Source organism: Eptatretus burgeri, chromosome 10 (genome assembly GCF_056783735.1).
Source record: "Eptatretus burgeri isolate ZD-2024b chromosome 10, Ebu_testis_v1, whole genome shotgun sequence".
In the NCBI taxonomy this organism is placed as follows: domain Eukaryota; kingdom Metazoa; phylum Chordata; class Myxini; order Myxiniformes; family Myxinidae; genus Eptatretus; species Eptatretus burgeri.
This window is the reverse complement of record NC_140970.1, coordinates 76795320-76820240: the sequence shown is the minus strand read 5'-3', so window position 1 is coordinate 76820240 and position 24921 is coordinate 76795320. Positions and strand designations below refer to the sequence as shown.

The 24921-nt window shown below is 41.2% G+C and overlaps 1 protein-coding gene across 1 annotated transcript in view; it reads right to left on the bottom strand.

Annotated features, from left to right (window-relative positions):
- Positions 1 to 24921, bottom strand: part of LOC147018907 (uncharacterized) — a 180350-nt gene that overhangs the window by 41052 nt on the left and 114377 nt on the right. The window contains exon 7 of the mRNA XM_085899019.1: positions 19557 to 19617. Coding sequence (XP_085755145.1) covers positions 19557 to 19617 — 61 coding nt within the window. The remainder of the gene's footprint in view (positions 1 to 19556; positions 19618 to 24921) is intronic.

Sequence of the window (24921 nt, the reverse complement as noted above, 5' to 3'; positions counted from 1 at the left end):
CCTTCATGGTGTAATGCGAATTTCCACAGCCGTAACAATAACTATTTACTTTGAGCAAGCAAGGTTATGGTCCTTGCTTCTCCATATACAAGTATACACAAGAAAAAGTGAAATTTCCATAGCATTAAACTTTAAGTTAACATCTTCTACTGTTAAATAATAATTATATTGAGTGAGCAAAAGATTTAGGATCGTGCCAAAATTAACGAACTTCTTTGAGCAATATGATTTGATGCATTCATTGCTACTGTGCCGCCCTATGCATAAGTTCCTGTCCCCCAGAGGGACTGCTTATAAATAGCGTCTGGCAGATCTGTGTCTATATTTTCAGAGGTTTTGCAAGGTACTCTACAGGGAATCAAAACAAATCTGGTGAAAAAAAACGGACATTTTAAAATAAAGTTATAATGTTTGCGCCGAACGCGAACGTTATAACCATGCACAGACGAGCAGGCAATGTGGCAGATTATCTGCAATGTTTATTGAATTTCACAGGCGATTAAACTTTGCGATTTCTCCAGGGTTGCTCTACATTAAACAGCAACTCTTTTGTGGATACAGTCATTATTTGAATGAATTCATTTAATTTTTGTTAGCTCATCTCAACTTTATTTAGGTGAGCTTATGCAATTCAGTCATGATTGCTTGAACCAAACACACGGTTTTGATGAAACTTGGGCCACAAGCTTCATATCTGATGCCGAATGAAGATTTATTGACTGCATCAAAATCTGCGCTCATCAGGGAGGTGCAGGCGGAGGGTTGGTATTTGCTCTCTTATCCGAAACTACACACACAATTTCAATGAAACTTGACCACAATGTTCATCACCCATAATGCAACAAAGTATATCAACTGCATCAAAATCTGCACTCATTAAGGGGTCTACGGGGGAGGCGGTGGGTTGACCCACAAAAAAAAAAATGTTGACCCTACAGTCGATAGCAATATTTTATGTCTGGATCGGGATGTACTGTAGAGTTGGCAGTTGTTGCAAGGCAGAGGTACTACTGTACATGATTTACAAAGGTTATATGGTTTGTTTGTTTGTGTTTCAAAGAAAAATATATTTGATAATACCCAATTTCAAAGCCGTTTGCCATATCAACGTGTTTTCAAAATTACAGGGGCAAAATTTTTCCACCCGTCACATGACGATTGGCAGCTGTTTTTGAAGATTAATGTTTATGCACATCTCCCTGAAACATCAATTATGCAATGTTGTTTTTATAATTTTGTTTTTTTGAAATACCCCCAAAACACGAGTGAAAGCTACTCAAGGATTTTGGGTTGTATACAGTTCACACCATAGTCGGAAATCACACTGACTGCAATCTGCTGATTCCCGGAAAATTGCCGATATTGGTCGTGTGTGTGTGTGTGTGTGTGTGTGTGTGTGTGTGTGTGTGTGTGTGTGTGTGTGTGTGTGTGTGTGTGTGTGTGTGTGTGTGTGTGTCTGTTGTGCATAAAGCATAACATTTTCTCTCTGATAACTCTCCTCCCCCACCCATGTCTCTCTCTCTGTTTCTCCCCCATCCTCACTCTGCCTCCGTCTAATACAGAGCAGCACCCTCCCACATCTCTCTCTCTCTCTCTCTAGACGTGTCTTGGCGGTGCTCATCTTCAGGCAGTGTTTGACTCCGGATGTGCCCGGTCAGTGTTTGTCTTCAAACGTGTCTGGGCGGTGTTTATATCCGGTAGGGGAGTTTGGCTCTGGACGTGTCCGGGCAGTGTTCATCTCCGGACGCGTCTGGGCAGTGTATGTCTCTGGAAATTTCCGGACGGGGGTTTGTCTCGAGACAGCTTGGCTCCGGATGGGTCCAGGTGGTATTTCTCTCTGGATGCATCCAGCCGATGTTCCTGCCTGGACAGGAGTTTGTCTATGCCCATGTCTGAGCAGTGTTTGTCTCTGGGCGGTGTTTATTTCTGGACTGCATTCATCTTCGGACATGTCCGGGTGGTGCTTGTCTCCGAGCGTGTCTGGAGGGTGTTTATGTCTGCATGGGTGTTTGTCTCCAGATGCATCCAGGCAATGTTTCTCTGGACATGTCTGGACAGTGATTGTCTCCAGACAGCTTGGCTCCGGACGTGTCCAGGCAGTGTTTGTCTCTGGGCAGTGTTTGTTTCCATGCGGTGTTTATCCCTGGACATGTCCAGGTTGGAGTTTGTTTCCGGACGTGTCTGTGCAATATTTGTTTCTGGACGGTGCTTTGTTTCCAGACTGCATTTATCCCCGGACATGTCCAGGTGGGAGTTTGTCTCTATACAGCTTGGCTCCAGATGCTTCTGGGCAGTGTTTGTCTCTGAATGTGTCTTGGTAGTGTTTATGTTCGGGCGGTATTTGTCTCTGGGTGGTGTTAGTTTCCAGATTGCATTTATCTCTGGACATGTCCGGGCAGTGTTTGTCTCTGGGTGGTATTTATAGTATGACCGATAGAGAATGGATTTCAGACATTATTCTGTTTCCATCTTCACTGTTATTCTATGCAGAATCATTTTGATGAGACAGTATGAATCGTAATTGATGCTCCACTGCACCTTTGCCTTCCCTTCCTCTCACCTCTCGCTGCCTTCTCTCCCTCGATCCCGTCCTCACTCTCCTTCCCTCCTTGCTCCCAGACCCCTCCTCACTCTCCCTCCCTCCTCACTCTACTCCCTCTCTCTCTCTCCCCAACCCATCCCTTTCTCTCCCACCCTCTTTTTCTCTCCACCCCCTTAAGTATACCCATCAGCAAGGCAACGGGTGGTATTTGTGAGTATTGAATAATTTTCCGATGCTCAATGATCTGCCATCTTTCAGACATTCACACTGGCTCTGCATTTGCAGCAATATCCCAAATCCACAGTTCCGTCACAACCCTCAAAAAATGGGAAGTTCCACATTATCTCATGCTCTTGCGAGACAATTCCGTGAACTCAATGTCTGTTCTCTTTATGTCATGTACGTATTATGTGCGACAAGTGTGATTTCTAGAAACCCATAGGTACGAGTTAGGATGGTAATTTGGTATTCGTTGCATCAACAATTGAAAAAGACACGCATTTTTCACCTTTTTAGATCCTCGTGGAGGATCTCTAAGTCTTACTCATATTGTTGTTCTCGTGGACTTTTTTGTTTCACAGCCTACAGTTTTCATCGAAACTTCCTGAAACTTGGCATACATGTATAAAATTCCCTGCGCAGACAGTAACCATCTCCGATTTTGAAAATTCCTCCGAGAAAAAAAGTTATGATGTCAAAATATCTCTGCTCATGGAAATCGCCTAAAAAATTATCTCCGAAACTAGGCAAGCTTTTTGAATTCTGTTTGTGGGAATCGAACAGGGCATCAGCAGAGATGAATTACCGCACATATTATACATCACTATGACGTCATATCAATTTTTATGACGTCATTCCTATTTTTTGACATTTTTTGTTTCACAACCCTGAGTTTTCATCGGATCTTCGTGAAACTTGCCATGTATATGCAGAAAGCCCACGCGCAGGCAGTAAACATCTCCGATTTTGCAAATTCTTCCAAGAAAAAAAGTTGACGTCATAATATCGCCGCTAATGGAAATCGCCGATACCATTATATCCGAAACTAGGCAATCTGTTTGAATTGTGTTTGTGGGAATCAAGCCGGACATTAGCACAGATAATTTATCGCAAACCCGATTCATCACAATGACGTCATATTCGTTTTTATGACGTCATCATTAAGAGGACGAGGATCTTAGCTCATTCGAGCTTGTTTGTACACAGATTTATAGGCTCATGGAGAAGCTAAACAAGAGAAGGCAGAAGTATCAAAATCTGACAAAGGATCAAGGGGGAATAGGGAGACAGAGAAATCTCAAGCAAGTGGATGAACGAAAAGTGAGGGTGGGTGGTCAGCGAGTGTAGAAGAGAGTAGGGGTGAGGGGGCTATTGGAATAAAACACAAGGTGAGTCCGGGCAGCACTCTCTAAGAACCTGAGGAGTAGAGAGATAAAGGAGGGATGAAGGAATGGAGGTGGGCATTTAGCTTTGAATTGGAGAGGATAACCATGTGCAGTCTCCAGCATCCCTCAAGCTATTACATCATCTGGTGCTTGCTGAAAATCTCCTTGGACACATTTTAAATGCATTGCAGATGGGTGACATAGCAAGTTATTTTGTCTTCTTCTCTTCTTTAAGCATGTCCACTGGCATAGTCATTGCAACAGCCTGTTGTGAGCCTGTCACAACCAACTTCATTCTTCTTTTTTCTATTCCTTAACTTCAAATAAATTATCCAACATTATTGTTGCAGGTTCCCACTCCGTTAAAATCAACAGAGTAACAAACACACTATTTCTACAAAATGTAGTCAACAGGTAGGTTATAAACAGTGATCAAAATACTCATTAAAGCCATGGCTCACCTAAATATCTTTACGATGAAAATAAGATATGGAAACAGCTGAGAGGCAATTCGGCTACGAAGACTACCACAATCGTTCTCATTTGCTTTTTTGAAGGTGGTTCAAGGTTGAAGTGGACCCTTTACTGTCGAACCTGCAACAATAATGCTGAAGTTTTGTGCAATTACGTTGTCTACCCAGAGATAGGTATAACAGAAGCGATCTATATCAACACTGGTCAAACAATTCTGGAGTAAAACCAAAATGGCAGCCAGCATAGTCACGTGTGCTTTACGGCAGATTACATCATCAAAGTCCTAAAACAAAATATAAAAAACAGGTGACATTCACAGGACATGGTCTGCACAGTTTGGCGATTTACATATTCTGTGTACATCGGTTGTGCACTTAAATGGTGCATTGAGTTTTTATTATTTTTTATGGCCGTGAATTTTTTTTTATGGCAATCTCAAGCATTCTCACAGGCAACCAATTTCTATCACACAAGTAAAAAAAAAAAAGGATAAATCATCAGAAATTGTCAGATTACTAATAGATTTGGAGACTCGCGAGATTACGACTGAGTTACTCCGTGTTTATCACAAATTCGCATGTCGCGGCTTCCATTTCTCGCAATTCAATTTCTATGGCCAAAATATTCTATTTTCACATGTTATGCTTTTTCGCAATGCTATCATCAGAAAAAAATTCAAGCTGCACATATGAATTATCTCAAAATGGGCAGCAGCCAACAAGATCCATCTCGGACGTGCAGAGATGTGTTCTCACTCCACCACACATGAAATCTCTCTGCACAAACTTGGTGGAAGACAATCAGATGCGTTAAGCCTTGCATATGTAAAGTGGTCCGTACGCAATTTTCATTACATATTTCTTTAGAAACCGTCCCAAATCGTGCATAATGAGTGCCAATAGACCTGCTAGTGTTTCGCCAAGCACACCTCGTATCAAGATACAGCTACAGAATGTAACTTTAGAGAAGTTAGACATCGTACTGTCCATAATAATAAAAGACAAAATGTGTGTGCATGTGTCAGTGTGTCTCCTCCACAACCCCAAAACCATGAAACCTAGCGGCACAAAACTTTGCACATACACTTCATGAATTCCAAGAGAGTGCATGAATGAAAACTTGATATTCGAGTAAATTTAAACAGCCCTTTTGAAGATGATTAATGGGATGCTCATCATCAAAAAGCAAAACTAGAAGTGCACTCACTAGAGCGCATATCTCCGCCAGGTAACGCCTGATCCACGAGAACATATCGAGCCCAATACATTTTCGAAATATCATGCTATAGAGCACTATATCGTTTTTGGCCCTATCTCTCAATGGTGAAAAAATCACTTCAAAAATTAAATAACTCATATCCAGATCTGGATTCGGTTCTTCACCAAAATCTAATCAGTTCGTATTTGTCACACACTCAACCTGCCCACCAAAGTTCATCCGGATCCATCCACAACTTTTTGAGATGAGAGAGAGATGAAGACATAACCTCCTTCATCTTTGGTGGCAGAGGTAAAAAAAGCCTGACCAAGATGGTGGTGTGCCATCTTGGTCAGCCTGCTGTCATGTCGCAGGGGTCTTAAGTGGCTATTTTGTTTTGGGCCAGGCGGAACAGACCGTATTTGCTCGATTTAAATATATATATATATATATATATATATATATATATATATATATATATATATATATATATATATATATATATATATATATATATATATATATTTTACACCTTTTTGTGCATCGTTTCACCTTTTTGTGCGATCTGCTTTGATTAAAAATAGATACCCATTAAAAAAAAAGTTGAATGTCAAATCGAAACTCGTGTTCAGAACTCTGCCATGTTGGTTCTCACTGTGAAAGCATAGACCAACATTTTGTGAGCTCTGTGGCTTGATATATTTTTGAATTGAATTTCATCAATTTTCCACTTGAATTCAACTTTTATAGATAAGAATTCCATTTAAACGTAAACCTTTGTGGTTTTTTGGTGTACTTTGTGGCTTGCCGTGCCATCTGTGCGGTTTTGTACTGAACTTTGTGCAGAATTGCAATGGAACTTGGAACAGGCTGCAACGGTTTCTGAACGTAAAAACACTCAAAAATTATTTTTTGTCCCTTTCCTCATTCATATAATCGAATGCTTGATCTTCATACCTATGAATGGCTCTGCGAAACACAACAACAACAACAACAAAAAAAATACATCCTTTTCTCCTTTGTAATAATTGCTCAATGGAACAAAGTACAAAGTTATAGACCCACCACCTGCGGGTCATGCGGTGCCTCGGTCACAACAGTCCACTTACAGGTGGTCATACGTTACCTGATACTATACTGCACATATTTGTGTCTCTTTCTCTCACTCCCACCCCACTCCTCCCTCCCAGAATATATAGTGAAGTGTGGAGAGGCATCATTCTCACCCCCTTCCTCACTCCCTCTCCCTCCTTCCTCTCCCCTCACCTCTTCCCTCCCCCATTCCTCCTCATTCTCTCCATCACCCCTCCTCTCCTCCTCTATCTCCCCCCTCATCTCTCTCCCTCTGCTTTCCCCCATCCACCCCTCCGTCCCCTCCCACACGTGTGTATGTATGTATGTATGCATGTATGTATGTACATCTGAAAACCATAGAAAAAAAAACAGGGCTAAGCCAATCTCCAACAAATTTTGCATACGTGTTGATAGTCCTCGGGGTGAGGTCGTGGGCAGACAAAAATTTCCCCACCCTTCGACGGAGCGGAGTGGGGAGTCGACTTGCCAATGCTCCCAAAGGAAGTTGGTGTTTATAATTATGAAAAAAAATATGAGCATGGTGCAGGAAAATCGATTGGACATGTGCATGGAATCTCCTGTGCATTTGAGTGTTAAAAGTTCCCAGACTGTGACTACTTTGAGTGTGACTACACTGCCTGGAGTGAGAGACAGTGTTATGCATTACATGGAAGTATTGAACGTTTATCAAGTGTGTGGATAGAAGACCAGAATCAATGGAACATTACTTTATCTCTCTTGCTGCGATACAAGAGAAAGTCCGTACTTTGTGGAGTAATTTTCATGCGACAGAGGAGGTTGAAGGAAAGGATCCATGTGCAGGGACCTTCAGGGCTAGCTGGGGTTGGTTTGAGAGGTTGAAGAGATGTGCCAACCTCCTCAACCTCAAGACCACGGGTGAGACAGCGAGTGCAGACACGGTGGCAGTAGAGGAGTTTCTGCTAATCTTGAAAATATCATTGAGGAGGATGGTTACACACCTAGACAAGTTTTCAACATAGCCAAGACTGGGTTATTTTGGAAGAAGATGCCCTACCACAGGTACATCCAAAAGGAAGAAAAGATGGCTTAAAGCAGTGAAGGACAAGCTGACCTTTATTCTTTGGGGAAACGCTGAAGGTGATGTCAAACTCAAGCCTCTCCTACTGTACTACTCATAAAACCCACGGCCGCAAAAGGGCTACATCAAGCCACAGCTGTCTGTCATGTGGAGGTGAAATCCGAAGACTTGGATGACTGTGCCGGTATGCCAGGACTATGCAATTAATTACTTATCTAGCTTCACTGAAAAGTACACAAAGGAGAAATTTTTTGCAAACAAAGCTTTGTTTCTTGGAAACAATGCCCCTGCCCATCCTGCACATATGGAAGACTGGTGCAATAAAGTGCAGGGTGTGTTTTTACCACCCAATACGACCCCACTTATACAGCCAATGGACCAGGGAGTTATTGCTACATTTAAAGCCTATTACCTGAGACGTACCATGAGGCAGGTCATAAGTGAAACAGACGTGTCCACAATTTCAGATATTTAAAGGAACGAAAGTGTGGCCTGAGTGTGTTCCCGCTTTTAGAACCTAAAGTGGACGACGATGAAGTGGTGGAGTTATTTGAGTCTCATGGTGAAGATTTAAGCATGGAGGATCCAATGAAGTTCGAACAGAAGAAGAAGTGGCTGAGACTCCCTTCATGCAGCTCTCACTCTTGAACCTCAGGCAAATTTGTGAGCGATCTTGAGCATCGATGTCCTGCATTGTTGCAAGGAGCTGTATGCAGCCAAGAAGAAGAAAGCTGTCCAGCCCACCCTGCGTGGATTATTCAAGCTAAACAACTCCTTCCACAAGCAGTAGCGTTCCACCAACAGTCACCCCAAAACCCAGGAAGAGTGGTGAAGTGATTTATTTTTTGGTATTTACACTCAAGATATTTTATTTCATTTACATTTATATGAATTTCTTGTTTTTTTAATCGATTTATGTGTTTATGTACAAAAAAACCACCTCAAGTAATCCCCCCCCCCAAAAAAAAATCCCTGTCCAGGAACACATCTCTCCTCAATGCATGGGTTCTTATGGGAAAATATTCTTCAAATATCACAATTTCGTGCATCACACGGATTTTTGGGAAAGAAACACTTGCAAAAAACGAGGACTTGCTGTTGCAGAGGAATTTGGTATCAGCATGGAAACAATTATACATTATCACTTCAAATTCAATTTGGTCAATGCAATGTGCGTATCTCCGGATGTCACATTTGATCAAAACGCAACTCATTTGGTCTTTGCAACAGAGCTCCTGGAATGCTGGTGGAAGGAGGTAGATGATTTATTGAAGAAAATTGTGATGGGTGATGAGACCTGGTGGGTTCGTCGTTTCATGCTACCTGAAAGTCAAAGCTACCTGCGATCCGAGCCAGCGAGCCAGCTTGGAGTGCAGACATCCTTGTTGTCCACTGCCAAATAATTTTAAGGTTCAGCAATCAGCCGGAAAGCTTTTGGAAAGTGTTTGTTGCATGTTGCAATTTCCTGAATGTGAGAAAACAATCAATGAGCTGTTACACAATGAGATGAGACAAGCCATTTGCAGAATATGCTGTCTCAGGGTGTGACTTTGCTACATGGTAATGCTCATTCTCGCATGCATAGCAAATGTGACCACTATTATAATATAATATGACACCATTCCTTTTTGTGCTGTAAAGCAATGTTGTGGAGGTGTGCAAGGCAATTTCACTGGTAAGGAGTACAGTCCTGTACAGGTCGCCACTCTGACACAGGTTACCCCAAATGGTTATTACCCCAGTATACTGGTACTCATTTCACTGACCTCAGAAAGATGACAGCCTGAGTCAACCCCACCTGGTGTTAATTTAACGAATGACAGGAGGTTGGAACTCAGGACCTTTTGGTCCAAAGCCAGCCACATTACCCACTAAGCCAACACCAGGCTAAGTGACCACTATTCCTCCAGCAAAAAAATCATACACCATGCAGTCCAGACTTGTCACCTTGTGATTTCCATCTATGTGTTTCACTCAAAGTTCACCTGGGCAAATTTTATTTATGAATGATGAAGACATTACGGCACATGTCCTGAGATGACAACGTACCTGCCCCAAAGATTTCTACATATATGGCATGAAGTGGTCAATGGGACAAGCGTTTCGGTACATCAGGTGAGCACTTTCAGAAATAGGTTAAGGTTCATTAATTTTTTCCTGTATTTGATGCTTTAGATTCCAGAATAAAACATAATATTAGTCAGATCCCACTCGTATTTACCTACATAGATACACAGTACATCCTCATTGGTCATTTTGTTCAATATGCTCAACATCTTTTCTCCATTTTGAAACTGCCCAATTGACCATGATGCAGTCAACGAGCCCTGAGATGCAAACGTTCAAGATACTGAAAATTTAATCACGATGTAAGACGAGCCCAATAATTTCCTGTTTTTCTCATTCCTCCATGGTCTTCCTCGCATTTTTCACACCGATTCATACACGGCAATGTGTAGTAATTGTATCATTTTCTTTGAACTGTATGACTACACAGATTCATTTTATTTGCACAGTTATATTCCATTTTCTCAGCTTGATTAATACTGCATTTAAAGTTTGTGATTTCACAAAATGATTTTTCTGCCACATCATCTTCTTTTTCTTCAGAGTTGCAACAACATCATCACTTAAGATAGCTCAATACGTCTTGCATTTTCGGTTCATGGTGTGTATGGTTGGTGAGCTGTGTTATTGTATTTGCTGTGAAATGGTCGAATTTCCAGAACTGCTTCATAATACACATAATAACCATCTCATGTGGTTCTGTTACACCGTAGAGAGGCACAATAGGGCTTATATTGATCAACGGTTTCTGTCTCATATCTTACCTTCACCTCTGATGTGCTCTCTTATGCACTCATGGATGTGATATTTATTTATGTATTCCAACACTATCTTACAGCTTTGATCAATGACTTGCACATATTCTATTTTGTATCAGAAAGACCCTCATGTATGTTGTAAGAGTAAGCCTGGAGCAAAGTGTAAGTAAGCCAGTACAAGTACTGTAATGCCAAGCAACCTCCTACATTTCCTACATTTCATACATTTCCTTTATCCTGTACATCAATGAACACAAGTTAAAGCATTTTGATATCTCACAATATCTTTGTTATTCAAAAAAAAAAAAAAATGAAGACATTATTATGTCCAAATTCCCTTGCTATAATGTACAAACACATTGATATGGCCAAATGTCCTCGCAATTCACGCGAAAGTGCGTAGGGTCTCCTAATGTGCACGCAGCACATCTCTGTGAACTATAAGTGCTGGAGGAAAGGTATCCTATTGTTAAATTCTCACTCATAGTAATGACAGACAGATTATGTGAAGCACCCTCCTTTGATATTGAAGCACCAGTTCCTGATTGGCTTCTCCAGAAGACAAATATCACCGTTCCATCAATTTGTCTTTCTGCCTTGGCTTACGGACCCCAGTCCGAAAAGAAAAACTGCTTTCAAAAGAGTGGGTGGGGGGAAAGGGGGATATATTTTGACAATTTCATTGCATTCATTCTACATTATAATACATTGCACATAATGATATTTCATCTCATTTCGACACACTTTATCGAAGGAACACGATAATAAAAGTATTAAAATAATTTAAGAATTGAATAATAAAAAAAAAAATTCTTTTCATCTCTGCATTCTCGTTGGATAGCTTGCCACAATGCACTGGCCAATTATTTTTTTCATTCATCCATTTGACTATTTCTTGTTTTACGGCATTGCACACGGTCATACACTTTTATGAGTTCATCAGATTGCCCTCAGCATGTTTTGTCGATCGGAACAAGGAAAATCAAAGCAATCGCTCAAATAACGTGATTTTTCTTCTTTTCTTTTTCTTTAGAGGAGCGAGGTTCATGGGAAGAATAAGGTAGTGCTGACAGAGGGACACACATCAACGGAATGAACTGGCTGGAAAATGGGAGAGGGAGGAGGGAAGGAAACTGAAACGAGCAAGTAAGATGGTTGGGTTTGGAAAGGTTTATGGGGTAATAAAGATCATGAGTCAAAAATGGGGATGATAAGAGATGGTGGTACACTGATTGCTTGAAGTCCTGGAGGGACGAGGGAGACAGAGCAGCCTCTGAAAGATGGTTCAATTGATGGGAGAAGTGAGGAATGAAAGAGTTGAGAAATGCAATCAGTTTGGATTTTGGAAGTTTAACCAGGAGTTAGTGGGCTAATGAAAGAAGGTGTGCATCCTGTAGTAGATCAGGAGGTTCAGAGGACTGAGAGAATGGAGGGAGCAATGTTGTAGAGTTGACGGTACAAAACAGAGAGACCACAGACCTGCCTGCGATGGGAGAGCAATGGGCACTTGTGCTACGACCTTATCACTCATCGTGGGAGATTATAATAATTTCGAGAGCTATAGATTCCATAGTATAAGGACTTTGGGGAAACAGGCAAAACACCTGAAGTGGTGTGGAAACAACAAGATATAAACAGGTAGATGAATGAACAAGAAAAACAGGACATGAGGGGACAATTGTACACTAAAGGTCCTTAATTTGAGTACCAATTTTTTTCAAACATATATATATATATATATATATATATATATATATATATATATATATATATATATATATATATATATATATATATATATATATATATGTGCAGTGTCCTGCAAAAATATTCACGCCCCTCCAAAGTTTTCACATTTTGATACCACCTGAGCTTATTTCATTATGCTTACGAATCAAACTTGATATAAAAGTCTCCACAAACTCTCCAAAGTGATAAAGCTAAAAAATTCAGACAAAATTTGAACACTATAGATCAACATTGAAAAAAAATAGATACTCAGTTGCATAAATATTCAACCCCTTTGCCTAATTAACCCTAAATCACTTCAGGAGCAAATTATGTGTTTTAAAGGATAAAAAAATAAGTGCAATATAATTCACCTGTGTGTAATCAGTGTTTTAACTTAAAATAAATTAAGGTCCCCCATTTGTCTAAGGAGGTTTAAGGTGCAACTCACTTAGCCAACCAAAAAGACAAACATGAAGACCAAGGAGCTTTCCAACGAAGTCAGAAATAAAGAGGTGGAGAAGCACCATTCAAGAGAGGGTTATTGGATTTCAAAAACCCTCATTATCCCTTTATTATGGTAAAATCCATCATTCAGAAGTGGTTGATGCATCATACCACCCAGCCACTACCCACATCAGGTCACCCATCCAAACTCACCAGCCGGGCAAGCAGGAAACTGGTTCGAGATGTCACTGTAAATCCAACAATGATGTTAAAAAATCCGCAAGCCTTGATGTCTGAGATTGGGATCAGTGTTCATTAATCAACAATATCCCGTTCCCTTCTGAAAGCTGGCAACAATGGACAGGTGGCAAGAAAGAAGCCATTACTGCAAAAGACCAATTTAAAATCTCGTACTGCAAAAGACCCATAAAAAATTGAACAAATTCATTTTATTTCATTAACTGATGCATGCGTGGTGAAGACTGGCTTTAAAGTTAAAGAGATCGGATATGGTATAGAGTGACAGCCTGGCCAGCTGTTCCTCATCAACCATTAAATTGGAGTGCTTGCTTGAGTGATTAATTCACTTGCTAAGCACCAATTATCGATATAGTAAGGGCACGACATCATTCTGAGTGAATTGTGCATTCACTGCGGACGCTTTTGCCGCGCCACAACATTCAGAGCGCATGGTTTGTGCTCCATCACCATGAGCGAGTGGTTCGTGCTCCGTCACCCTGAGTGAGTGGTTTGTGCTCCGTCACCCTGAGCGAGTAGTTCATGCTCCATCACCCTGAGCGAGTGGTTCGTGCTCCGTCACCCTGAGCGAGTGGTTCGTGCTCCGTCACCCTGAGCGAGTGGTTCGTGCTCCGTCACCCTGAGTGAGTGATTTGTGTTCCGTCACCATGAGCGAGTGGTTCGAGCTCCGTCACCCTGAGTGAGTGGTTTGTGCTCCGTCACCCTGAGCGAGTGGTTCGTGCTCCGTCACCCTGAGCGAGTGGTTCGTGCTCCATCACCCTGAGTGAGTGGTTCGTGCTCTGTCACCCTGAGTGAGTGGTTTGTGCTCCATCACCGTGAGCGAGTAGTTCATGCTCCATCACTGTGAGCGAGTGGTTTGTGCTCTGTCACTCTGAGTGGGTTGTGAAATAACACCTGATTTCCAAGCTGTTTGCCACACTAACGTGTGTTCTGAATTACCACGCCAAAGTTTTTTTTTCCATCCATCACCCGCAGCTGTTAATAAAGACTAATGTATGTGAACAAATCCATCAAACGTCAAGATAAAGGCAACATTGTTTTTCGTTGAAAGCTGCGAAAGGTTTCTGGTGAGTATACAGTAAGTACTGTAGTTGGTGATCACACTGACTCCATCCTGCTGATTTCAGAAAAATTGTCGATGTTGGCTAGGCACGTGTGTGTGTGTGTGTGTGTGTGTGTGTGTGTGTGTGTGTGTGTGTGTGTGTGTGTGTGTGTGTGTGTGTGTGTGTGTGTGTGTGTGTGTGTGTGTGTGTGTGTTGTTCATTAATCATAACTTGTTCTTTCTGCTAACTCCCCTACCAGAATATCTCTCTTTCTCTCTCTCTCTTTCTCTCTCTTCTTTCCATGCTCTAACCCCAACAAATACAGTGCAGCACCTTCCTCCCGCATCTCCACTCTCTCCCTCCCCTCTCTGTCTGTCTATCTCTGTCTCTGGACATATTGGACGGCGGTTATGTCTGGACGGTGTTTGTCTCCCGGCGGTTTTCGTATCAGGATGCGTTCGGGTTGTGTTAGTCTCCGGACACGTTCAGGCAGTGTTTGTGTCCGGATGTGTTCATGCGGTGTTTGTATCTGTGCAGTATTTGTCTCCAGTAAGCTTGTCGCTGGATGCGTCCAAGCAGGCAGTATTTATGTCAAGACAGGAGCTTGTCTCCAGACTTGTCCGGACAGGTGTTGGTCTCTGGGCCATGTTTATAGTTTGACCAGTATGAAATAGACTTCAGACATTATTTTGTTTCGATCTTCACTGTTATTTGATGCAGAATCATTTTCATGAGACAGTATGAATCATAATTAGTGTTTCACCACATGTCTGCCTTCACTTCCTCTCTCCTCACACTGTCTTCCCTTCCCCAAACCCTCCTCACTCCCCCCCCTCTTCTGGCTTTTCCCCTCCACCTCTTCACTCTCCCCACTTTCTCTCTCTCCCCATCCCCTCTCTCCCTCTTCCCCCCTTTTTCTCCCTCACCCCCATCAGTATTAACATCAGCGAAGCGACGGGTAGTATTTGCTAGTACATATATATATATATATATATATATATATATATATATATATATATATATATATATATATGCACTACCGGTCAAAAGTTTGAGAACACCCCCATTTTTCCAGTTTTTACTGAAATTTAAGCAGTTTCATGTCTCAATGCACTCGGAAATTAAAGCATAGAATATATAAACAATTACAGATAAAAAAGAAATCATGCAATCATTTTGTTGAACCAAATTTAATCTACATTTTTTGACTCATCAAAGTGGCCACCTTTTGCAGATATAACAGCCGAACATACTCGTGGCATTCTTTCTATAATGGAAATCAAATATTGTTCGGAAAGTTCTTCCCAACACTGTTGCAGAAGTTCCAACAAATGTGTTGCATGTGAAGGTTGCTTTACTTTCACCCTTCTGTCCAGTTCATCCCAAAGGAGCTCGATGCAGTTTAAGTCTGGAGACGGTGCTGGCCATTCCATGATTTGAAGCCTACCATCTTGTTTTTTTCTTCTAAGATAGTTCTGACATAACCTGGAGGTATGTTTTGGGTCGTTATCTTGCTGTAGGATGAACCCCTGACCAACTAGGCGGAGACCAGAGGGTATTGCATGGTGCTACAAAATGCTGTGGTCACCTTTTTGGTTCAGGGTGCCAGTCACTCTGTGCAAGTCGCCGACTCTGGATCCAGCAAAAGAGCCGCAGATCATCACGCTTCCTCCTCCATGCCTGACAGTTAAGTGTCACACATGGAGGACCCATCCTTTCACCTACTCGACGGCGTACAAAAACCCCGCGTGATTAACCAAAGATTTCAAATTTTGATTCATTGGTCCATAAGACCTTCTTCCAGTTTTCAGGAGTCCACTGGCAGTGCTTCATGGCCCAGGCAAGCCTCTTTTTCTTATTTTGCCATCTTAGCAATGGCTTTCTTACCACCACTCAATCTGTCAAACCTGCAGCTCAAGGTCTTCTCTTCACAGTTGAAACTGACACTTCCTTACTTCGACTCATGTTAAGCTGTGCTTGAAGCTGCTGTCCTGTGAGCCACCTATCACGCAAGCTGTTGACTCTCAAACTTGTCTTCTGATTGTGTTGTGGCTTTGGGTCTGCCAGACCTCTTCCTGTCCGAGTTTCCTCCAGTTTCCAAGTGCCTTTTGATGGTGTAGGAAACTGTACTCACTGACAACTTGGCTTTTTTTGCAATTTATCTGAAGGAAAGACCGACACTTTTAAGGGTTATAATGGTTTGTCTGTCTTCCTTTGTTAATTGTCTTTTTCTCGCCATTATGATAGCAGCATACTACTTCCTGCAGTGCAATATTGTCCAAATAATGTTTCAGAGGGTGTAGCAACACAGTCTGTTCCAACACTGCTTTTACAAAGACAGAGGGTTTGTAACGAATCACCAAAAGTTTGACACCTGCAGGAATTGTTTACATCAACTTTCAAGGCTTAATTTTAGGCTTAAAACTTTCAAGGCTTAAAACACACATTTATTCCCTTGCTATTAAGTAATATGCTTTGTAAAAAGGATTGGTCAAGGATGTTATATATATATATATATATATATATATATATATATATATATATATATATATATATATATATATATATATATATATATATATATATATATATATATATATATGTTTGTTTATTTTTTTAAATGTAATTTCACTCGACTCTACGTTGATTCTTATGGTATTTCTATATTTTTTTTAATTATTTTTCTTCTTTTTTTTTATTTGACCAACTGATTTTCCCTTGTTCAGCACTTTGAGATTTCTTTGTATTTGAAAAGCACTAAACAAATAAAATTTATTATTATATATTCTTGATCAATACTAATGATTTATCTGGTTCTCTTGATAACCAAGCTTTGTCATGTTGCTGATGCCTCCACGCATTGCAGAACAATACAGGTCTCTGATGAAAGGCCAGCCACTGCCAAATCTCTTTCATTAGACCTGAAGAAAATAAACTGCTGGTCAACTACTTGGAACATGATGTTCAATGCCAGCTCGTCAAACACCCTTAAACGGTCTCTCCACAAGCATAGGCGATCAAACTATCCAATCGACTTCTCTGGCCAACTACGAGAAGAGTCGTCCCAGGAAATTATTGGCCTCACTATCTACCATAGCCTTTCACGGGAGGATTATATAACCAAACTGGCATTCAAGTGTAATTGCTACGTGAGTATTCTCTGTTGAGCTAAGGAATTCCTGAACCATACTGAGCTCATGGAGGAAGGTTTCCCACTCTGGACGGTGTTACTTCTTCTCACTTTGCTCCTCCTTAAGGCAGTTGAAAACAAGGCCTTCCACACCAATGAAATCTCAAAGGAGAAGGTAGATTCCCAAAGACTGTCACTCTTTCACCAGCAGCAAGTTGGTGGACTCTCTATTCTATACAAACTTACATCTAGCTTTGCTGCTGCTCTCGCCTAGCTCTGCCCTCCCTAAGCCACCCAAGGTCACACGTGTTCCTCCAGAAACCTTCACCTTTTAACTCTCCCAAATCGAGGCTGGTTTCCCACCTGCATGCATTTGTCTCCTTATTCTCCCGATTGTGGAATTGCCTCCCTGTGTCCATTGTCTTGTCTACCTCCTCAAATGCACTGCCCATCACTATCTCAGGCTCTCACGCTTGGATGCACGTCCTTGATTTCTTCAACAAATGCTGATTCCTTCCAATTCTGTTCTCCTCCAGGACATTGTTCCTCATTTTGTTATATTCCTGTATCGTTTGCTCATGTATGTCCAAACCCCTCCCACCCCATAACCATCAGTAGTTTGTAAACCTGCTGCACTTTATTGTTTCGCTCCTCCATGAGCCTAGACCATTGCATAAAATAATACATCTCTCTTGCACAAATGCACAAATCAAATGTGTGCACACATCATATACACAGATGAATTGGAGTCAAAAAAAGAAAACAACTTTATGTTCCTCATTATAAAGAGGATGTCAGAAAAAGGGACATTTTCTGCAGAAGAAAAAGATCTGCAGATGCTTGTGAGTCAAGTCACTTTTTATAATATCAGTAGCTCGTTACACTAACACATTGGGCACACAGCTCTGCATGGAATACTAAGCAGCGTTGCGAGAAAACCCCAAAGCCTCATCACCAATTTACAGGTAATCTCTTTCCCTTTATTTCCTCGAGGAGGCAGGCAAGGCCTTCTCGTCTCATTCGCCTGATCTACCGAGATGCTAGTCATTCCCAGCTCCATTTATCCCTTCAGAGTGTGAAATAAATGGAGGAGAGACGATGTGGGACAAAAATGGCATGTTGTGAAAGATGTGACAGCACCCAGGCAGGTTTATAAGGCCTCATAAGGAAAGAACAAATGTAAAAGTTTATGTTTTCTTGTTTATTGCAAAATAAGAAATTGCTTAATGAAAGAGAGAACAAAAAAAAGTTTGAGTCTAAATAAAAGAATCGGGCACAATTTTTTTTTCCACCCACATTGTGCCTTTAATGTTGTTGTTTGTTGCAACCACGTGATTTTTCTATTTGAAGAAAATGGATATCTTGGAACACCAGCCACATTTTACATCCAATCACCATGTAACTTTGTACGAAGGTAGTTTTTACCATAATGCACATTTATTATTTGGGCAACTTGGTTGTGGGATGACTTTGAAGCGCATAAAATACAAGTTGATGAGTCTTTCCTTTGTGTTGGGAAAGGAGGTGAACAGAGTACACTGGACAAGTGCAAGTTCATCTACACTTGCCACAAGAGATGGTTGGTTCGAGTAAATTTTTCTGAGCCCAAACTGAAAAAAACCGGGAAAAGGAAGGAATCCCGAATCAATTTCCTGCAATTTTCCAGGAATTCCTGGGAAACGATTTACCGGGAAGAAACACTAGCTTCGGCTCTATTTGTTTGAAAGCTTTTCTCAGCTCAAGCTCGAGAAAATTAGGCTTGCACCATCTCTAATCTCTATCGTACGTGGTGTGTCTGCAGTGTGGAACAATGGACAATGTGGAAGATAATGAGTACAAAAATATTATCCTGAACTTTGTGTTAACCGGAACTTTCAGTGGAGTCCTTTTTCATCATATTCGCACAAGGGCCTTGGCAGACATTCCACAATATGGTCAAAGATTGTTGTGGACACCTATTACCTGGCTGTCAATATCCTCATGTTTTGCCTCTGACATCTACTGGTGAGGTTGACCATGTAATTTTTTTAGGAATTTGACGCTCAAATTGAGTTAGGGGTGGATATCGCATCTTTTGGACATAAGAAACATGAAAATTTAAGCTGGAAATTTTGTCGACCACATTAAGGGGATCATTTGACTCTTTAATGACCTTGACCTTTATTCGGCTATATCGATGTGAAAATGGGCATATGCCAGCAATGCATGATCTGAATGACAAGATCTTATGATGTAAACTTGGAGTTTTTCAGGATGCTCAATCGATTGAAACATGTTCCAAGGCCATACGAGCTCAGGATCATGCCATAAGGTCAAGGTCAACCCCAAAAACGGATTTTTTTTTTTGTTCTCATAACTGCAATTTGAGATGTATTTTTAATTTTTTTACAGACCTTCAGAGAACCTGGTGGATTTCTCATTTCTCATCCTCTGCAATTCTCCACACAGTCTTATCTGAAAAGAAATCACAGAAATCAAGAAGAATGTCTGATAATAATTCATTGTTATGTGTCATATGTACATAAGGAAGATTTCCCAACCATCTAGTGCCTGATCCTAGTCTTGATAAGATACTCCCGATCAATAAATATGCTGAGAAACATGTTGCATTAGGTAAACTTCATCTCAAGCCTATTGCTGACCATATGGCAAGCTTATCACATGCTGACCTGAGCCTGGTCAGGTATCATGCATGTTGTAGGAAACAAGTGGTAAAAAAAAAAAATGATATGATATTTTTTGATACTACAACATATGATACTAAAATGGCTCAATCATCCCAGCAAGCTGGTATTCATTTTGTCAACCTCAGAAGGATGAGTGGATGAGTCAAACCCACCTGGTATTAACTCAACCGCTGAGCAGGATTTGAACTCAGAACCCAAGAATTCCAAGCTCACCACCCTCAACATTAAGCCAACACCAAGCATAAGCAAGTGCTACACAGACTTACAGTTGAACAAGCAGAAAAAAGGAGGCTCTGTTCTCCTATTGGTGTGACAGTTCCACCTAAAGGCCCGGTCACACCTTGACGTTTTAGCCAACGTATGCCGATTTTTGAATTTTTTTTCTAAAACGCTGGCACACGTTGAATACGTTATGGGTAAGTTTTGATAACATTGAGAGCACGCTGGCATACGTCGTAGTACGTTGCCATACGTCGTTGTACGTTGGCTTTAAACGTTGTACTTTTCGGTTGTTCTCAAATTTTTTCATGCTTGAAATTTCACGACGTATGCCGGCGTATGACTCACACGTTCCGCTACGCTGGCCACAAGTTGTAGGCACGGTCTGCGATCATTGACAGACGTCAACACATGCTACTTGTAAGTTAATCATAAGTTGAGACACGCCGAGGTAGTGTTTAGAGTACCCGAAACTTATTTCCTACCTATGATTAACGTGTTGTTGGCACGTTACGCGATCGTTGCCACACGTCGACAGACGTTACTTTTAAGTTACTCATAGGCTGAAAGACGTCAGTATAATGGATCGTCCTTGCGTCAGCGTCCACGGCCACGGCCAGGACACTTATTTGCAGCATTCTTCAAACTTTTCTTCGGCATGACGAGGATGTTCACACTTCGATGTCTAGCTTGGCTATGATTCCAATTGTCCATCGGCAGCGTCTATTTAAAATAGTCGAGTTTGAGCGTTTTAACACGTTCAGAAGAAACGTTTCAAATTTCCAAACCCCAGCGTCAAAAAAAAAAAAACAAAGGCGAGTGACAGCAATTTAAATCGTTCATTGTAAACAATGAAACTAGCTGAGTGGTACCGTTTAAAAGTCGTTGAGTGTAAAAAAAAATCCAATTGTTGAGCGCAAGCGTCTACTTTCAATAGTGGAGATGCAGCCATTTAAATCGTTGAGTGGCAGCCTATGAACCTACCCGTGGACACGCGGACGCAAGGACGATCCATCATAACCCACACCCTCCCCCTCACACCCACCTACTACTGCCAACATGAACAAACTACTACTAATACTAATACTAATAGTAATACTGATACTCATACTGATACTGCTGACATGGACATCGACTCAAAAAGACTCGAAAACACTGTTGGGTTCCCCTTTTATGAACACCATTTTTATATACCAATTCCCAAAACCGCTGGGAACACGTCTTTATATGGCAGTTGTAACCTAGAAACACGTTCATTTATTTTTTTGTCGACCGGAAGACGTCATTGGAATACATCTACATACGTCGATGTGTGTTGGGACTACGTAAAGAATTGGTTCAAAGCACGTCAAACATAAGTTAGAAATAAGTTTCGCGTAAAAAAGACATTACTGCGACGTGTTTCGACTTATGAGTAGCTTATAAGTAGCCTTTGTGGACGTGTGTAAGCGTCCACATATCGTGTGTAAAACTTATCCCCATCGCATGCGAACGTGTGTCATACGCCGAGTACGTCGTAAAATTTTGAACATGTTCAAAATTTCTTGACGTACTCTACTTACTACGACTTATGATAGCGTATTTAGCGTTCTACTCGCGCATACCAAACTTACCCATACCGTATTTGACGTGCCCCAACGTTTTAGACACACTTTTTGTTACGTCGGCATACGCTGGCAAGATCGCCAAGGTGTGACCGCGATTTTGACCCTTCCATTTCTACGGCAGTTATGATTTGAATCATCGAGCTGCAGCCTTTTAATAGGCTACGCCACGTGATCGTCGGCGATACGCTGCCGCACGCTATGCATAAGTTAGACTATCGTTGGGCATAGGTTGTGTAGGCCGACAACAGGTTCAGCATTCGTTGGTATAAGTTATCTATAACACAACGAAACGTTCTGTGTCCATTACTAATATGTTATGCATACGACCAACTCGTTATGAATACGTCCGAATCTTTAAAAAAAAACATCAAAAGTTCAACGTAAGCCAGCGTTTTACATAAATTTTAACACGTTGCCATCGCTGGCTAAAACGTCAAGGTGTGACCGGGCCTTAAAGTTGGTCGGCCATCTGTTTCTGACGATTGTGGACGTCCACAGCGTGTTTGTGGCGTGAAACCAAAGGAAACAATATGTATTTTTCCCCTCGGCCAAATGAGGGTAAAGAGGGCCTTCACTGGGTGAAAAGTGACAATAGAGGACAAATATTTTTCGATATAAAGATTAGAACAACAGGTGACCGTATTGGAGCATAATCGTCTTGTTTGATTGACCCCGGTGATGCTTCAGCACAGGAAAAAATGGTATCACTCTAGCTGTATGCAAGATGCGCAATATGTGCACTTCCTGTGTAAAATAAGACCCAAACCAATCTTGAAACCAGGCAGCGTATATCCGACATTCAGCTAATCATGTGTATCAAATATTCCCCTCTCTGAGGATGGGGCTGTGCTGAGCATGACCGACATAAACAATGAATATGCTGAAATCTTGCATGAAAATAAAATAAACAAATCAGATAATAAGAAATATCTGAAGACTCTTATAGTAAAGCACATACCAAACAAACATGGAGTGCAACCTCCACGTCGCAATGAGCGTGAAAATGTGATGCTTTCCCAATCTGTTGGAGATGCTGTTGATTATGCAATAAAGCAGGACACCAATTCCGTAATTGATGATATTGTGAAATTATCTCGTAAATTCCAAAATGAACGACTTGAGTGGAGACAAATGGAAGCTCAAAGGCGAGCTAGATGATATTAATAGTCCTCCTGTACTCCAGTTTCTGAGAGTAGGTGTTGTTGGGTCTTTAAGCAAACCGTGTTGTAGGTCAACGGAACGATGATGCCTGCAAAACCGTTGATGTTTTATCTCAGGTTTTTTTCTTACACAATGTGAAGACTAACCGTCAAGTAAAGCACAAGCCAAAGAATGATACAGGTTTTGTTCAAAGAGCTGAAACAACTGTCATTCTTCTTACTATTCACAATAAAGTTTGTGATAAGAGTCTACTTACCTTACTTTTTGTCTGACCTTAGGTAGTGTGTTGAATCTTAGGTCTTATGAGGCATTACAAAAAGAATTTAAGTAGTTTTTATGAGAGTGTGTTGAATCCTGAGAATAAACTGGAATGTGTAGTTGTAGAGAGAATGAAGGCGATGGGTGGCTATATACGGTCTGCCTTGATTCATGAAGAAGAGTAAGTCCATATCTTTCGCCAACGACAACATCGACTTCATGGAAGATACTGCATATGGGCAGAACACCCTGCATGGAATTCTGGTTGTGATCAACGAAGACGACGACGAGGATGGAGAGACTCTCAATGAACTCCTCTCAAATCTTAAAAAAAGACCAATTCAAAAGCAAAATTACATCTCACTGACCTTCTAGTGAGGCTCTCCTGGAGGCATTCAGAGAATCCTGAGCGAGGCATTCAGAAGTCATGTTGGGACAAAGTCAAGTCAAACCGGCCAGGCCTCGTATCTGGAAGACATGATTAGCCACACCCATGAGGAAGCTGACACAATGATTCCTCTACACATGCTCGATATTGTGTGAGCGGCAAAACTCAAGGCTATTGATGTCTGGTCTCCAGGCACTGACATTCTTAATCTTCTCCTCGACTTGGCTGCAAATGGCCACTTGGGTGCATACACTAAACTGTGTGTCTTGACTGGAAAGGGAGCAAAATGTAGAGCAATTGATGTGCGCAATCGAGTGGTGGCAATCATACTTGAAAAACCAAGGGGCTTTGTTGGCCTGCACCATTTCACTGGCACAGACGGGAAGAAAATTTGTCGGCGTGTGAAAAAAACAAAAAATTGGCTTTTCTGCCTACCGGTTATTGCCCCACAATGATGCAATCGTGCAAGCATTTGAGAACTTGGAAAAAGACCCGTCCATACTTGAAGCTCTTGGAGGTCAAGGGCAAGAAGACACATTTATTCCAGAGAAGTATCTCCCAATTGAAAGATTCATCTGCAAAGTATATTCTGCTAGCAGTCGCCAAGAGACTCTCCCTGCTCTTCAGTGGGACCTATTCCGCAAAGAAAACCTTGAGGGTGAGAAGCTCCCTTCGACTCAAGGGACAACTCCTCCACATTCTTCAAGCTATCTATATGTCAATGCAGCACAAGTCATACATTATTTCAAAACCCATGCTCCCTCCCTTTGAACAAAATGGATGGGAAATTAATCCTAAAGGTGGATATCTTCCGATCAATTCCTTAATAAATAAGCACCCCAGGCTGCCTAGGGAGCTCATAAAATGTGGCTGCCATGGCTCGTGCAGGTCGGCCAACTGCTCCTGCCTGAAAAATGGCCACGGTTGTACTGCTTTGTGTAAACGTGTGGATTACTCCAAAGTGATTGACTTCAAAAATGATGATGATGATGATGATGACAATTTCTGAAATAATAAGTATTTTCCACGATTTTTTAGTGTTAGTATTATTTTAAAAATAAATATTTCAACAATTGAAGGTCCTTAAAAGGAGTGATCGATCATTATCTATGTTTTTGTGGAGACTAGATATACTCAGTTGGATATATATCGATGCTAACAAAAGAAAGTGTGTGTGTGTGTGTGTGTGTGTGTGTGTGTGTGTGTGTGTGTGTGTGTGTGTGTGTGTGTGTGTGTGTGTGTGTGTGTGTGTGTGTGTGTGTCAAAAAACTCCATAACTCCAATACTATAAAATCTAGCAGCCTGAAACTTTGCATGCTTACTAAGAAATCCCTAAGGAAGTGCAAGAGTGAAAATTGGGTAGTTCGGTTAATTAAAACACTCCTTTTGAAGATAATAAATGTCCTCATTTAATTATATCCTTCATCAGGCGAATTAA